Here is a 16844-nt window from a genome sequence, read left to right on the forward strand (position 1 = left end):
ATTATCCTACTATTAAACTCAACAATTTAGGTATTTTTATAGCGTTAAGTATTACTCCTTTTGCCATGCTCTGCTTCTCAGGGGTGGGGTTTGATTTGTTTTCAATCCTATTTTTTGTAAAAATTGATCTATTTGTACGGAATGATTACAATAAAATTAATAAAAAAAAAGAAAAGCCCATATATATTGAGTCTAGAAAACATGATCAGCAAGTCTTTGATAAGCTGTAACAAAATGACGGGTGCATTTTTTTCACACAAGCGGAACAGGACCTTTAATTCGAAGGACATGAAGAATTTCAAGATTTAATATGCATAAGGTGTAACACTGCAAAAGCAGCCCAAACCAGAAAAGACAGCTGGCAAAAAGTGGCCCACAAATTAAACGCTAAGTAGTGTGCATTGTACCTACTGAATGCAGCGTTTCATTTCCAATGTGTCAGATTGATTATTATTTAATATGTCATAATTCCAGATCAAACGTGACCACAAGGAGAACACGGGAACAGGTTAAAGTGAAGTACAAAAATATACTTCAAACTGGTAAATATTGGTATATAACTATTTAAAATTGTTGACATAAAGAATCATATATAATATAAAAAACATTAATTTTATAGCTAATAAGAAGAAGGCAGACAAGCAAAAACAGGTGGAGGTCCACGCGGTTCAGACCTAACCCCTGCAGAAGAGTTGGCTCTCCAGCAAAATGCCCATCGCCCTGTTTCTGAGGCCATCAGGGGGAAGCTCCTCCTCAGAACCAGTGGTAGGAAGCAGTGGTCACTTCATTTCATGTAAAGGATGGTCATTGCATATATTTGTCTTCGATGTGTGCCATAGGTATGTTCCATATAGCCCTCTTTTTTGTTGGGTAGGTGGCAGGGAATGTCATATCCCTAGAACTTGGTGTCTGACCAACGAGATATTGATGAAGGTCAAATATTTTTTTTTTTTTTTTTTTTTTCATTTTGATGAAGACACTGTGTCTGATTATTCATCAGGAGGAGAGGTACACTTTCCAAATAATGTTTGATCAAACTCCACTCTGATCAGTCCCATGTGCCCCAATCACATTTGGAAATCCTGGTAATGAGAATGTTAGGTTGATTGTGAGATTCTTTTACAGAACTGTGGGTGTTTTTGCCTTTGTGTTGCCTACCTGCAATGGCATGATACACCTCTTTTATTGTCTGCACACGCAGGTGTCCAGGAAACACTATGAAAACCCAAAGGAAATATTTCAGAGCCAAACAGACTTTATGAATTGCCTGGCAAACTGCACTTTTAGTTAGATTTTCCACATCGCCTACTGTATATAAACAAAGTGCCACTTGAAAAAAAACCTCAAAGCAATGCCTACTGTCTGTGTGGTTGTGAGAGCCCGACTTCGCCGAGTTTGACTTCAAATATAAGGTGCTAATAAATCTTTGAGGTACAATATTCCCCCTCGGCTAAAGCGGTATCTTTTGAAAATAATTTCCTCCAGGAGCAATAAAGGATCTTTCTGATCGCGCAAAACCCTCTCTATATGAAATTCTCTTCGTATAATTTGTGCACCAATATCAATTGGTCGCTCATTCATGAATGCCGAAGCCATGACTGAATGAATTCCATGTACGGACACTGATTAAGTGTGTGAGCTAATCCTTGTTTACATTGAGCAGGTTTGAGGATTTGGATGTGTTGCTATGACAACACATCCAGCAAGAGTTTCGAAAAACTGACAGATCCAGGATCAGGCCAAGTCATCAACAATTACATCGGGCTAAACGAGTAATCCATGTACGAAAAATACCCCCCAGGACAAAAAAGATTAGGGGGTGTGTTTAAAATATCTTTAATGTAAATTTAAAGGGAAATTTAACAAACAAAGATGGAAACACATAAGAAAATATTAGCAACATGGAGGGTAAAATTAATATACTTGTGGCTTACATGGAAGAAGTTAAGCAAATATTTATGACTCACATTGAATAAGTAGAACAAATGATATCTACCGCAGATAAAAAAAAAAATAACTGTTGTAGAATCTGAATATGAAGTGCTTTGTGACAAACTAGTAGTGTTTGAAGAAACAACATTAGAACTGAAGGACTTCCTGAAAACTATGAAAGTTCTAACCCAGTGAAATTTGTAGTTGAATTATTTTCTAAAATAATAGCAGAGGGCTTTAAATATGACACTTAGATCTCAACTGCTTAGCGTAAATATCGATCAAATGCCTCAAACCCTATAAGCTTAATTTGATAAACTATAGGATAAAGTGTGACACACCTGTCAATTCTCAGACAGAAAGAGGATATTATATGAGAAATGATCTGCATTTATTTTAGCTTAGATAAACTTTATTAATCCCATATGGAAATTCAAATGCATACAGCAGCAGAAAAATAAAAAAATACAAAAATACAGACTCAAAGGACAAATAATACATCCAACCAATCAATCAATAAATAAAAAACTTAATGAGTCTCAGGTGGAAGCAATGAATTGCCTGATAACGGTGGGCAGAAAAGATTCCCAGAGACGCTTCCTAGCACATCATGGTTGAATGGGCTTGTGGCTAAAAGTGCGCCATGAGAGTGTACATCCTGGAGGAAATGGAGGGAAGTTTTCATGCTGGCATCCAATTTTGCCACCATCCCTTTTTCCGCAATAGCTTCCATTGTGTCTGGGATTTGCCCTGTGATGACTCAGGCTTTTCTGATGAGTTTGTTTAGGCATAGTGCTTCTTTTGTGCTCAAGTTGCTTCCCCTGAGGACCACAGCATAGAACACAACAATGGCTACTGTGGATTGGTAAGACATTTCCAGCAGCTTGCTGCACACATCAAAAGACCTCCCTAGCAAGTCCAGTCTGCCCTGCCCTTTATGTCAGTTGCGACCATAGATTCAAACCAGTCCAATTTGTTGTTATTGAGGACCCCCAGGTAATTGTAGCTCCACACCACTTCCACATCCTCCTCAGGAATGGTGACCAAATAATGAGCTTGTCGAAGGACAATTCAGTATCTCCAGTTCTCCAAAAAAAACAGTTAATTAGCTAAAAAGACTGATCTGACATTCTTTAAAACATGAACAGGAGGCATATTGTGTCATTGCAATGCTAAAAAGAATCTGCTTGTGGGTTCGCCAATCATTAACAGAAGAATACCTGAAGGTTACGATTTTTTTCGTTGTCCCTGACCTCCTTAAAGTTTCCTGACATAAGCCAAGAAGCTTGTAGCTCCTTATCACTGCATTAATAGTCTGCTTTTGTTTTGCAAATGTGTGGATTAGCAGAACACACCCTGCTACACCCCCACCCCCCATTTAGTCAGATGAAGGCATCACCCCACTGCAGTCCTCTTAGTTCAAGTCTGTGTGGCAGTGTTTATATGATAATGCATTTATAAGGAATTATATAGGTAATCGAATATCATGATTTGAAAGACATATTTTTTATGTGTGTTCTATGTCTACAACAATCTCTGTAAATATAGAATGACAGAGGAAATATGAAACAAGAAATTCTGAACACACGACTAAAACAGAAAATGTTTTCATATGTTACAGTAAGAATGACATAATGTTGTTGTGAAGTATAGGATGTGTGAAAACTGGAACCCAAATAACCAATAAAGACTATCATCAAACATGTAAAAAAACAAGTATGCTTTTATTCAAGAATAAATCCAAAAAAAAAAATTGTTCAGTTGACATGTTGCTGAAACCCAACTATCAGTAAAAAGCAAAGGATTTGTGCATACGTGTGTGTGTTTGCATGTTTCATTTTCAACCAGTTGTCACACTGGTAACACTGTTCTGTCTCAGGTCTACATTTGAAACATATAACACAATTTCACTTTTCTTTTTTGAACACTTTATCAGTTCCTATATTGTAGTCTATTTTATTGAATTTATATGCATAAGCACAACCGTTAAGTAACTGAAAGTGACAGAAGTATTTAACAAAAGTGTATATGGGGGCTTATATGTTTATATGAACGCACATGTATTTACATATGCATAATCTTTTATATATAAATGTATAAAATTACTTGAGCTGCCTTTGCTAACACTACACAAGAGGAAGATAAAGCATATACATACTCCATATAATGCCTACAATACACATAATTAAGCATATTTCTTTTACAGTTTCTGTTCCATTTGAACAAAACAGCTTGGTTGCCTCATTTAGTTTCTTCTTCTCCTCACAGAAGACCATTTAACATCAGACTCTCAGTTTATTGTATCTTGACTGTACTATTATAAGATATTTCAGTGTACAGTAATCCCTCACCTATCGCGGGGGTTACGTTCCAGAGCCCCACACCCGCGATAGGTGAAAATCCGCGAAGTAGCGACCTATATTTATTTTATTATCTATACATATTTTAAGGCTTTATAAACCCTTCCCACACTCTTATAAACCTTTCTCACTCTCTTGTTAACCTTTCCCACGCTCTTATAAACACTTCCTATGCTCTTAAACACTTTCTACATTCTTAAACACCTCAGACCAACACTGCACACTGCACGCAGTGATCAGACGTCAATGTGTCTGCACTCGCTTTGTGAAGGGGGGCAGATGAACTCACGCTGAGCAGAAATGGACTTTGTGCTGTTTCTGCCAAAATGCCTGCTTGTCGCTCTGCGCGTTCGGAAGGAGGAGGAGTGTGAGTGTGGTTTTGTGAGGGCTGAACGCACGTTCGCTCAAACCCCCCTCCCCGGAGGCGCAGTTCGCTCCTGCCACTTCGCATTGTCAAGGGGGTGGGGAGCCGAACGCTAAGGAGAAGTGGACTTTGTGCTGGCTTTGTGCTGCTTGTCTCTCTGCCTGTCAATAATTTAAAAGCCTGTACATCACCAATTTTCCTGTCTCACTGTCTTGTCTTGCGTGATGTTAAAATGTTTTATAATAGTGAGATGTTACTCATATCCTTAGCCCGACATCCACATATCATATGTGTTAACAAAGTGTGTTTTATAAGTTTACATGTGTTTAAAGCATGTGGGATGGGTATTTTAAGGCTTAAACTATAAAAATGCTTATTTATATGGTCTTTCTATATCGCGGATTTTCTCCTGTTGCTGATGGGTCTGGAACATAACTTCCGTGATAGGCAGGCAATCACTTGTATTTAAAAATCCGCGAAAAGTGAACCGCAAAGTAGCAAGGGATTACTGTAATCCTTATCACACCGCTGAGGGAGTCTTGTTTTGTGTTGGATGTGCCCTGTCTCTTGGCATGTCAGAGGACTGGGACCCTGTGAAGAGTAGTCTGACCTCACTTAGTGGGGCAAACTGGGTGGTATTAGGGAGAGATTAAGTTACAATTTATCTGTTCTTTTTACCCCCACAATTGTAAGACAATTGTAAGTGGCAAAATAATGACAACCTCCTTAGTCATACTACTCGGCAATAACAATATGAAATCAGTGTTAATGATGAATCTTGAAATGACACTTTTTTAACTTAAGATTACAAATGTGGGCGGCACGGTGGTGCAGTGGGTAGCGCTGCTGCCTCGCAGTTGGGAGACCTGGGGACCTGGGTTCGCTTCCCGGGTCCTCCCTGCGTGGAGTTTGCATGTTCTCCCCGTGTCTACGTGGGTTTCCTCCGGGCGCTCCGGTTTCCCCCCACATTCCAAAGACATGCAGGTTAGGTGGATTGGTGATTCTAAATTGGCCCTAGTGTGTGCTTGGTGTGTGGGTGTGTTTGTGTGTGTCCTGCAGTGGGTTGGCACCCTGCCAAGGATTGTTTCCTGCCTTGTGCCCTGTGTCGGCTGGGATTGGCTCCAGCAGACCCCCGTGACCCTGTGTTCGGATTCAGCGGGTTGGAAAATGGATGGATGGATGGATTACAAATGTCATCAAACATTCAGAACCAGTGTCTCACTGACCAACCATTGAATTTTGTTAACTGGAATGTCAAAGGGCTCAATCACGATCTAAAGAGAGAAAAAAAAAATGTGTTTGCCCAACTCACTGGCCTAAAGGCTATAATAGTATTTTTACAGAAGACTTGCTTACTAAGGATTTGTTTTAACTGTGAAGAGACTGGATCAGCCAAATTTTTTACTCCAGCTATACAAAGAATTTTTTTTCACTCCACCTATACAAAGAATGCACAACATGCAGGACCTCCGATTTGCAGGGAAAACTTGGGGGTTGGTGGCAGGATTGGCACTCCAGCCACTGTAAAAAACCTTAGACTGCTCAGAGTGGTGCTGAGATGTCACCCGTTGCACGGCTGCACTTGGATCTCAATTTGGGTGGTTTGTCGTGTGGTGGTCAGTGCATGCTCCCAACCTTAATACAAAGAACACCAAAGGTGTTGAAATTTTAATAATGTAATGGATGGCCGGCTTCATATTCCAGCCCGCACCCCCAGGCCGCCAGGAGGATCTCTCCCAACAGCATGGACGGGCCCCAAATTCCAGCAGGGCCTCATGGACTTTGTAGTTTCTACACACAGCCCTGCTGGATACCTTGGGGACCACCGGGAGCTGCTGTAGGGATGCTCGTGGACTCGTATGTGCCCTATAACCTGGAAGTACGTCCTGGTCACGTGAACAGGAGAGATGACGTACTTCCAGGTTGAAGAAAAGGACTTTTACCCTGACCCGGAAGTAATAAAGACTTTTGGACTGTTGGGCAGGAACACCTCCGGGTCTGGGTGTATAAAAGGACTCTGGGAAAGCCCAGACACTGAGCTGAGCTGGGAGTTAGGGTGGTGAAGTGTCTGGGAGAGGAGGATTGGTAATTGTATTTGTATTCAGAGTATTGATTAGTGTATGATTAGTATGGAGTGGAGGGTGCTTTGTGCACAGTATTATTGTAAAATAAAGAAGTCTTGGACTTTTACCTGGTGTTCGGAGTGGTACCTGAGGGTTCAAGAGGTGGATCAGAACCTCAACTGCTACAATACATAAAGCAATTCTATTTGTATCATGTATAATCAAATGTAGTACCTGATCTTGAAGGGCACTGTGTCATGGTGTTGGGTAATTAATTCAATTCTAAAGTAATTCTGATAAATATATATGTGGATGTGGATGATAGATATCCAGAAATGCATTCAAAACATATTTATAACCATTAAAAATATGTGTAATTATAAAATTATAATGGCTGGAGATTTTTCTTGCATTTTAAATCCAGACCTGAGTAAATCTTCAACTCTAGTGATGATAGCACTGTCTAAAAGTTTTTACATTTCCAACCAAAAGCAGGATTGTGCTTCTGTAACCATGGAATCTTAATACAATGTGTCAAACAGATGACGGAGTAATGAAGAATCTTCATGTTTCACATTGAGCATTTCTGTTTGTAGCCTAAGTGGGCTTGTGACAATTTCAACCTTGGCTTACAATCCACAGTCAATACTTGACGTTTAAATTGAAAATGAACAGGATTATTTTACAGTTCTTTACTAAAGAGGAGCTTATAAAATTCTCTGCTCCCAATGAATCATTTACTGTAACACCATTATGTCTTTATTTAAGATGTGCACAGGTATCATTAAAAAAAGGTTTGCCCACAATGACCCATCACACCAACCCTCATGTGACCCATCACACCAACCCTTACGTGAAGTCGACACTTTAGTTTCCCTGCCATGTGTGCCATCCCACTACCATGTGACCATGTTCACCACAATAGAAATGCCATTTATTCCAGTCCAATCATTTCTACTGCAGAATTTGTCTCTTTTAAAGAAAAGGACAAAGCCCCTCATTCTGTGTTTATTTCTAAACATCTTTGTTTGATGCAGTCCTCTGTGTTGCACCAAGTCGATTTATTCATCTAACATTCTGGACACATTATGACTGCCTGTCTTGTCTTTGATTTCCCGAGTTAAACCCTTTTAAATAAAGATGTCAGTGCATATTACTCTCACTCCACTTCTTTGGCTCACATGTCAAATGTCACTTTATATTTACTAACTGATTGAATGTCTTGTCTGAATTCTAGTAATCGACTGACTGCCACCTCTAATCAGACAGCCATATTTAAAATATTTCTAAATTCATAAACCAAATCATCAATAGATGGACAGCACTGAGACTTGTCTTGTCATTGTGAATGTCCATTCAGGTGGCTTCTCATCAAGCAGTGACATCAAATGACCAACATGAGCTGATTTTTAAAATCAGCATTTGGCTGCCACCTCCTGTGCTAATTCAAAAATCCCCACCATTTTTAGGGTCTCCAGTAAAACAAATCACATGAGGACTGGCTGGTCCTTTACGTGACTCCCACCATCTACTGGCAGACCACCAGCACCTTGATTTGTGTGAGCACTTAAAGTAGAAAGATCAGTTAGAATTTATCACAAAGTAATCATGACTTGTGTCATCGGGGTATTCAATTCTTTAACCTCTCCCTGGAGGGGCTTCATATCTTTGTAAAGCCATCTTCTCTCACTGATTCACTTTTTTTAAATGATCCGAGATTAAATCAGGACTACAATCAAAATGGCAAAAAAATAAAGGGACTGAGACAAAGATGAGAATCAAGAGTAAGAAGAGGATATCAGAACAGGAAAAAATAGCAGAGTATCAAAACTGAAAGTGAAATCCAAACTCAAAGTCAAAACACAAAGCACCAGTTGTGACATCTGACTTTTACACACACGAGTGATTATTCTTTATGTCACATCCACAGACTCAGATAACACAGAAGTCAATGGACTGAACTTTGTACTCCTTGATCTTTGAGAAAACGCTTAGTGTGACCCTGACTGTCACTTTGTATCAACTCCTTTACAGCAGACACACAAAATAGTGACACACAAGAACTGAAGATGGCATCACAGGAAAACATAAAATAGCTTAAACTACCACAAAACGTGAAGAATTCAGAGGAAGTAATAGCAGAAATAACCCAAATGACACTCAGCTACAAGAAAAACAGGGTTATATTTGCAATATTAACATAATAAAAAAACAAATGCAAATCATAAAAATAACAGAGTGGGACAAGCATGGGGTACAAGACCAGCTCACCTCAGCCTTAGAGCTTTTGAAGGTGTGAAAAGTCCCACGTCAAACCCCCTGTCTCATCCCCCCCATCCCCCCCCTGAGTCCTGTCGTCAGTGGCCTGACAAAGTCCTAAAATGCGGCACTGACTTGTCAACTGACTTCGTCTTTGGCTCATCTTCTCGTCGGCCATTAAGAAGATTTCAGTTGTGAGTCGAGCACACAAACTCAGCTCAGTGTGTCATCCTGTTGGAGGTCTTCGGCACGTCAGAGTTTATCCAATGACATTTCATTTGTGGCCCTTGTCACTTATGTCACTCTCATTGTATATATTTTACTTTAGAAGGTTATGGTCACCATGTCCTTGAGTACCTTACTTATAAAAATGAAGTCAGCCAACACCCTAAAGTCTTATCAGCATAAACATGAAAAAGAATCAGCACCAAGAGCCGAGAGCTCAGTCGTGTGTTCAGATTTGCTCCCTGGTCCCTGATGTGTGTCTAACCACTGTTCCACTGTCCTGTTCATGTTACACTTTTGAGTGTCTGTGTGTCACTTCAGCCCTCCTTAGCCTTCACACTTTGACCAAATGTTTAACAACACAATAATCAAACACTTCAGTCAGTCCACATTTTAGGTCATCTAAAGACACCAAAACATCCCATTTGATCAAAGGCCTGATAAATCAAATTCACTGAGATGGCCGCCTTCTCTTCACACCTCCTTAGGCTGACTGACAGCTCATGTCCCACCTCCTCTGTCATTCTGGCCAATCCTGGTTCCCAGTTCTGTGGCCCAGTGGCTGAGGTGCCGCATTTGACATCCCAGTGACGCGGGTTCAGTTCCTGCCTGCCGCATGCTGTGTGACCCTGAGTGAGTCACGTCACCTGTCTGTGCTCAGAGTAAGAACACAAGGAGAGAACTGGACATGTAAAGTGACTTTGGATTGAAAGGCGCTATATAAAATAAAGGGGATGGCTTTGTCTGTCTTCATATTTTTATCTGGAATGTCTTCATCAATATTTGCACACAAATTCTAATTTGTAAACTGCGTCCATTTGTCCACTTTGTCACAGTGACTCTCAAACACATTTTTATTTTTATTTTTCATTTGATTTTGATTTTTCTAATGTCTTATTATTTTATACTCTGTCTTATTTATTATTGGGTGGAGTGGTGGCTCTGAGGCTAGGGCTCTGCACTGGTAATCAGAAGGTTGCCAGTTCAAATCCCATAAATACCCAAAGTGACTCTACTGAGCAAGGCCCTTAACCTATAATTGCTTCGTCCTTGGTATGATGTTAATCTGCATCCAACCCTGCATGTAGGCCCTCCAACCTGCAAGGAAAAACCTGGGAGTTGGCGGTAGAATTGGCACTCTAGCCACCATAAAAAGCCTCACACTGTTCCATTTCATCTGAAATAGTGTGGTGCTGAGGAGTCACCCATTGCATGGATGCAATTGGGGCCTAATCTGGGGATCCTGAGTTGATTTGTCTTGTAGTCGGTGCAGCAATGCACTGTATCAGTGCATGCTCCTAATCTCTCCCTCTCTCTCTTATTTTATTATTCAGTTTTTTAAATGTGGTCGTTAAGTGGCAGTGAAGAGAGGAGACCTGACCAGGGTCCAAACTCTCTACTGACCACCAAAGCTCTTCAGTCCATCATGTCTGTGACAGCTGGTGTGTGCAGTGACACTAAGAGAGACCCTCGCTATGACACAACAAACCCGTCACCTTGAACCCGTGTCACCAGCCAGCTGAGTGGAGTTTTTCCGTTGAGCTCAGGTGGCTGATAGGCCTTAGAGAAGATGACCGGACAGAGTGGAGTGTCACTCTGAGCAGCTGGTGACCCTCTGTGTGTCCCTCCTGGACTGGACTGTCATGTCCTCCTGTGTCCCATCACCTCTCCTGTCACCTCTCCCTTGTCACTTATTTATCTTTGTGCTTGTTGTGTTTATTTGTCCTATTGTTTGAGTTGTAAGTTTGTGACTAGCGCTCTATAAAATAAAGGCTGACTGATTTACAGCTGTTGTCACTGAACATCTGTAGAGGCTGGCATTTGTAAATGGCCTCCTGTCAATCATTTCAGTTGTGTCCTCACCCTGAGTCTTGAATGACGAACAGAAATCACAGTTTGTCACTCAGCTGTCACCAACTCGGAGAAGTGCATCTGAACACTCAAGTGGAGGACAAGGTCAGTGCTGCTATGTGACACTCCTGTCCAGTGTGGTGGCTGACATCCTCTCATCACTAAGGGCAACCTAACAGACAGAAGATGCTTCAGGTATATAGCGCATTGAAGGGCAGCATTGGTGTGGAGTTCAAATTGTGTTTCAGTTCAAATGCTGGCAGCAGCCTGGTGTTCAGTGACACACCTGAGCATCCAGCGCTGCTTGTAGTCACCATGTCTCTTATTGAGACACCCAACGGTCGGTCTGTCTGTCTGTCTGTCTGTCTGTCTGTCTGTCTGTCTGTCTGTCTGTCTGTCTGTCTGTCTGTCTGCCTGTCCTCATGTCCTCACTTCTCTCTCTTCTTCTCCACAGCCTGTCTTATTGTGGTCTCACCTCCAGATGTTGCTCAGCTCTCTCCTCAGCTCTTTCTGCTCCACACTCACGACTGACTGAACTGACCCTGAGCAAAAACAACATGGAGGATTCAGGAGTGGATCAGCTGTGTGAGGGGCTGAGAAGTGAAAACAGCAAATTAGAAAAACTGAAGTAAGTGAACAACTAGTGTGTGTGTGTGTGTGTGTGTGTGTGTGTGTGTGCATGCGTGTGTTTGTTGAATTTTATTTCTTCTTTATGGCTCTTTATGTTCCACACCCACCATATAAACATTGTGTTTAATCAGGACAGACGTCCGTGTCACACGTGAGGAGACAGGTGGACGTGACGAGGACACAGCTGCATATTTCTGTTTAATTGTTAAATTCTTAAAGACAGTATTTTGACCCTGAGCCCCTCTCCCACAGTGGTCTCTTTCATCCTCTGGTTGTCCTTTCTGTTCAGCATGTTGTTTTATCTCTTGTCCCACAATCCCACATTGTCCATTCTTTATTTTGGTTTCGCCCTTGTCAACATTTCCTCTTCTTATGAACTAGAGAGTCTGGAGCATGTAAGTCCCAAATAATACAAATTGATATGCCATCAAGTGGGGGGAACCATCAAACCAGACTAGTCACCAAAAGAGCAATGTAGAATCTTAATAAATACAAAATTTAATTTTCACAAAAAAGCTCTAAGGCCCAACATAAACTCCAAAGATCACAAGAGGAGTTGCTTGAAACAACAAAAGGAATCCAAGGGCAACAATGTTCCAATACATAAAATCCAAGAAGGGTTATAAAAATCAAAACTCCAGTAATGACGTCAGCACAAGAATAGTCACAAAAGCAACTAAACTCATCACAGCACAAGGGCATTCACAATGAACCGTAGGGGACTGCAGGTTTTCCTCAAACTTCTCCCTTGATGGTGATGGCCAGGTATCCCTGCATCTTGGGTAACCACCCACAAAGCACATGGAGCATAACAAACAATCTTTACACATGAAGAAACTAAATAATCAAAAATGTAAACATGAAAAATAATAATAATAATTCATTACATTTATATAGCGCTTTTCTCAGTACTCAAAGCGCTATCCACACAGGGAGGAACCGGGAAGCGAACCCACAATCTTCCACAGTCTCCTTACTGCAAAGCAGCAGCACTACCACTGTGCCACCTGTGAGGACAAAATAAGCAAAAAAGTGAAATTTGAATCCCAGCCAGGAGAGGAACCCTGGCTGATAAGTAACTTATCCATTGCCACTTGTGCCTCCATAACACTCCTCTGATCTCCTCACTAAAGTTTGTTTAAAGTCACTAAAACAGAATAAGATGGAGAGTCAGTGGGGCAGAAGAAGTGACCAGAGTGACAATGGACAAAGAGAAAGAGACAACTGGAGCTGGACTGAGGTGACAGACAGGAACAGACAGAGTGGGACAGCAAAGATAAGGAGATACAAGATAAGGAGAGAAACAGAGAGAAGAATTCTGGGAAGGTGAGGTGTCACTGAGGTACTGCAGAGTATGAAGTGGCGCCCTCTTGTGTTTGTAACTCACACTTGTGTTTCTTGTGGACATTTAAAAGAAACATCTCCTTGTAAAATAAGTGCAGGCTATCAAGTGACTTTCTAATCAGTCCAGTATATAGCGCCTTTTATGTTTTTCTACTCATGTTCAGCTGCAGCTCGCTGGTGTGATTAGAGGTCCAAACCCCCAGCCTCTCAAATCTTTCTTTTGTTATTTCAATCCACACATCTCAGTTCCCCAATGGCAGCAGACAATCAAATGGCCAACTAGAGATGTGAATATTCTGAGTGTCACTACACGGCCATTAAGGACTCTCTGTCACACTCGCCCTGTGCTCTCCTGCCACTCTGGTCACTCCATCATAATTCATAATAAAGTGTCGGCTTTTCCCTTTTATAAACTGAGCAGCAGGTAATGCAGAAATCAAATCTGCTGAAGAATAATGTCCTTTATCTTGTCTGCTGTTTAATTGTTTAGCATGTTTAAATCCTTATGATTAGTGTGTATAATAAAAGGACACACAGAACCTTCACGCCCATGGTGGCACTCCTTAAGGGACAACGTCATGGCCAACAGTTTGTGCTTGTCTACATTAGAATTATTTTCAATTTTCATGGCAAAGGTGAACATAACTTGTGCCTGGAATGTTCTGTGACAGAATCCCATACACTTCTATATCAGATGTGTCTGCTTCACTAGTAAATTATAGCGCCATGTCAGGATGGCTCAGAACAGGAGCAGAAGAGACGAGAATCTTCAGGATTTCACACAAATTTAAAGGAGTTTATTAGTGGACTGGTACTTGGAGAGATAACAGCACTGAAGATGTTCATGAAGTGTCGATAAGAATTCACTGTCAACAAATTGTGGGTTTTTCTAACACTCTCTGGTGGCTTCCAAATTGACCAGTTGTACTGGTGATGTACTTGTAATTCTGGACATTTGTGCTTATTAAAGACGTCTTGAAATTCAGATTAGCCTGAAGACAAAATGGTGAGTGGATTACAGAAAGGCTGAGATAACAATAAAAGAGATCAACAGGACCAAAACAGAAGATGTTATGTCCTTACGTTTCCAATCAACAGAGGGATTGTTCTTCTATAGCCATAAAAACCCTTATATAACGTGTGAAACCGATGATGGGGTCATGAAGAAGTTTTGTGTTTCAAATTCATCATTTCTGTCTGTATCTTTAAGTGGACTTTGGTGATTTTCAAGTGGGCTCACCGTCCACAGACAATACTTGAGGTTTAAACTGTAAATGAACAGTTTTTATTTACAATTGTTTTACTTGAGAGGAGCTCATAAAATTCTGTGCTGCTCATGAATCGATTAACACCATGATGTCTTTATTTGAGATGTAACCAGGTGCAGTTAAATAGGGGTTTGACTACGAGGATCCATCCCACTAAATCTCACATCAAGTGGTCTCTTTAGTTTCCCATTAACTTGTGATATTCCGCTACCTCTGTCACCACAGTAGGAACTTCATTTTTTTGTTATAACATAATTATCATTATTATGCTTTGTTATGACAATGCCAATATTAAGTAAGGTTATATGTAAAGCTACATTTTTTAATAAACATTTTACAAATTCCCAGAACTTTCAAGCACATGCGTCTTCAGAAAACTACAATGAGAAAAAGCCATAATTAAATTAAATAACTACTCCAAAAAAAAAAACTTTAAATATGGATTTTTATATGGTTACTTAGAAAAAAAAAATGTTACATTTCATTACAGTCTTGTGTTATTAAAAATATTTTTTTACCTTGTTATTATATGTACAGTCTTTTTACAGTCATATGAAAAAGTTTGGGACTCCCTCTCAGCCGGCATAATAATTGACTCTCCTTTCAACAAAAAAGATAACAGTGGTATGTCTTTCATTTCCTAGGAACATCTGGGTACTGCGGTGTTTTCCGAACAAAGATTTTTAGTGACGCAGTATTTAGTTGTATGAAATTAAATCAAATGTGACAAACTGGCTGTGCACAAATGTGGGTCCCCTTGTAATTTTGCTGATTTGAATGCTTGTCACTGCTCAGTGCTGATTACTTGTAACACCAAATTGGTTGATGAGCTCGTTAAGCCTTGAACTTCATAGACAGGGGTGTCCAATCATGAGATATAAAGGGATTTAAGGTGGTCAATTGCAAGTTGTGCTTCCTTCCCTTTGACTCTCCTCTGAAGAGTGACAGCATGGGATCCTCAAAGCAACTCTACAAAGATCTGAAAACAAAGATTGTTGAGTCTCCTGGTTTAGGGGAAGGCTACAAAAAGCCATCTGAGAGGTTTAAACTGTCAGTTTCAACTGTAAGGAATGGAATCAGGAAATGGAAGGCCACAGGCACAGTTGCTGTTAAACCCAGCAGGTCTGGCAGACAAGAAAAATACAGGAGCGGCATATGAGCAGGATTATGAGAATGGTGACAGACAACACACAGATCACCTCCAAAAACCTGCAAGAAAATCTTTCTGCAGAAGGTGCATCTGTATGTCGTTCTACAATTCAGCGCAATTTGCACAAAGAACATCTGTATGGCAGGGTGATGAGAAAGAAGCCCTTTCTGCACTCACGCCACAAACAGAGTCGCTTGTTGTATGCAAATGCTCATTTAGACAAGCCAGATTCATTTTGGAACAAAGTGCTTTGGAATGATGAGACAGAAATTGAGTTATTTGGTCAAAACAAAAAGCGCTTTGCATGGCAGAAGAAGAACACCACATTCCAAGAAGGTGGAGGTTCCATCATGCTGTGGGGCTGTGTGGCTAGTTCAGGGACTGGGGCCCTTGTTTACATCATGGGTTGGATGAATTCAACTCAGTATCAACAAATTCTTCAGGATAATGTTTAAGCATCAGTCACAAAGTTGAAGTTACGCAGGGGTTGGATATTCAAACAAGACAATGGCCCAAAACACAGTTGGAAAGCTACAAAGGCATTCATGCAGAGGGAGAAGTACAATGTTCTGGAATGGCCATCACAGTTCCCGACTTAAATATCATTGAATATCTATGGGATGATTTGAAGCAGGCTGTCCATGCTCGGCAGCCATCAAATTTAACTAAATTGTCAAGATTTTGTAATGAAGAATGGTCAAAAATACCTCCATCCAGAATCCAGACACTCATCAAAGGCTATAGGAGGACAGCGTCTAGAGGCTGTTAGATTTACAAAAGGAGGCTCAGCTAAGTATTGGTGTCATATCTCTGTTGGGGTGCCCACATGTATGCACCTGTCTAATTTTATTATGATGCATATTGCATATTTTCTGTAACTCCAATAAACTTAATGTCACTGCTGAAATACTACTGTCTCCATAGGGCATGTCATATATTAAAAGGAAGTTGCTATTTTGAAAGCTCAGCCAATGAGAAACAAAAATCCAAAGAATTAAAAGGGGTTCCCATACTTTTTCATATGACTGTATATGCAAAAATCAAAGTGTCGGAGGTTCAGGCAAAAAGATAAAATGTTGAAAACAAGGTTTGGGGATGTGACGTTGGCTTATTCCAAAAAGTTTTGAAACTAGTCCTGACACCAATTAATGAGATATGCTATAAATTATTAACTGATTTATTTTATTTAATTGTACAACCAGTAAGATTAAAAAAAAAAATCTTTGATTATATTTTTATTACTGTTATTAATAAAAAGACTCAGCAATAAGCAATAAAGTTGTTTTTAACATAGAGTGTGGCATTACAACCTCTTTGTAGGGGTATAAATCACCCAATCTCTGTGAGTGGCAAGAACACAAAAGTGTCTAAATCCCCCTACCCTCACCAGTTTGCCTC

General features: G+C 40.4%; 1 protein-coding gene across 1 annotated transcript in view; it reads left to right on the forward strand.

Annotated features, from left to right (window-relative positions):
• The window catches only part of LOC114643296 (NACHT, LRR and PYD domains-containing protein 3-like), a 182591-nt gene that overhangs the window by 72458 nt on the left and 93289 nt on the right, over positions 1-16844 (forward strand). The window contains exon 7 of the mRNA XM_051921826.1: positions 11509-11682. Coding sequence (XP_051777786.1) covers positions 11509-11682 — 174 coding nt within the window. The remainder of the gene's footprint in view (positions 1-11508; positions 11683-16844) is intronic.

The sequence above is a fragment of the Erpetoichthys calabaricus genome (genome assembly GCF_900747795.2).
Source record: "Erpetoichthys calabaricus chromosome 1 unlocalized genomic scaffold, fErpCal1.3 SUPER_1_unloc_26, whole genome shotgun sequence".
NCBI classification, from domain to species: domain Eukaryota; kingdom Metazoa; phylum Chordata; class Cladistia; order Polypteriformes; family Polypteridae; genus Erpetoichthys; species Erpetoichthys calabaricus.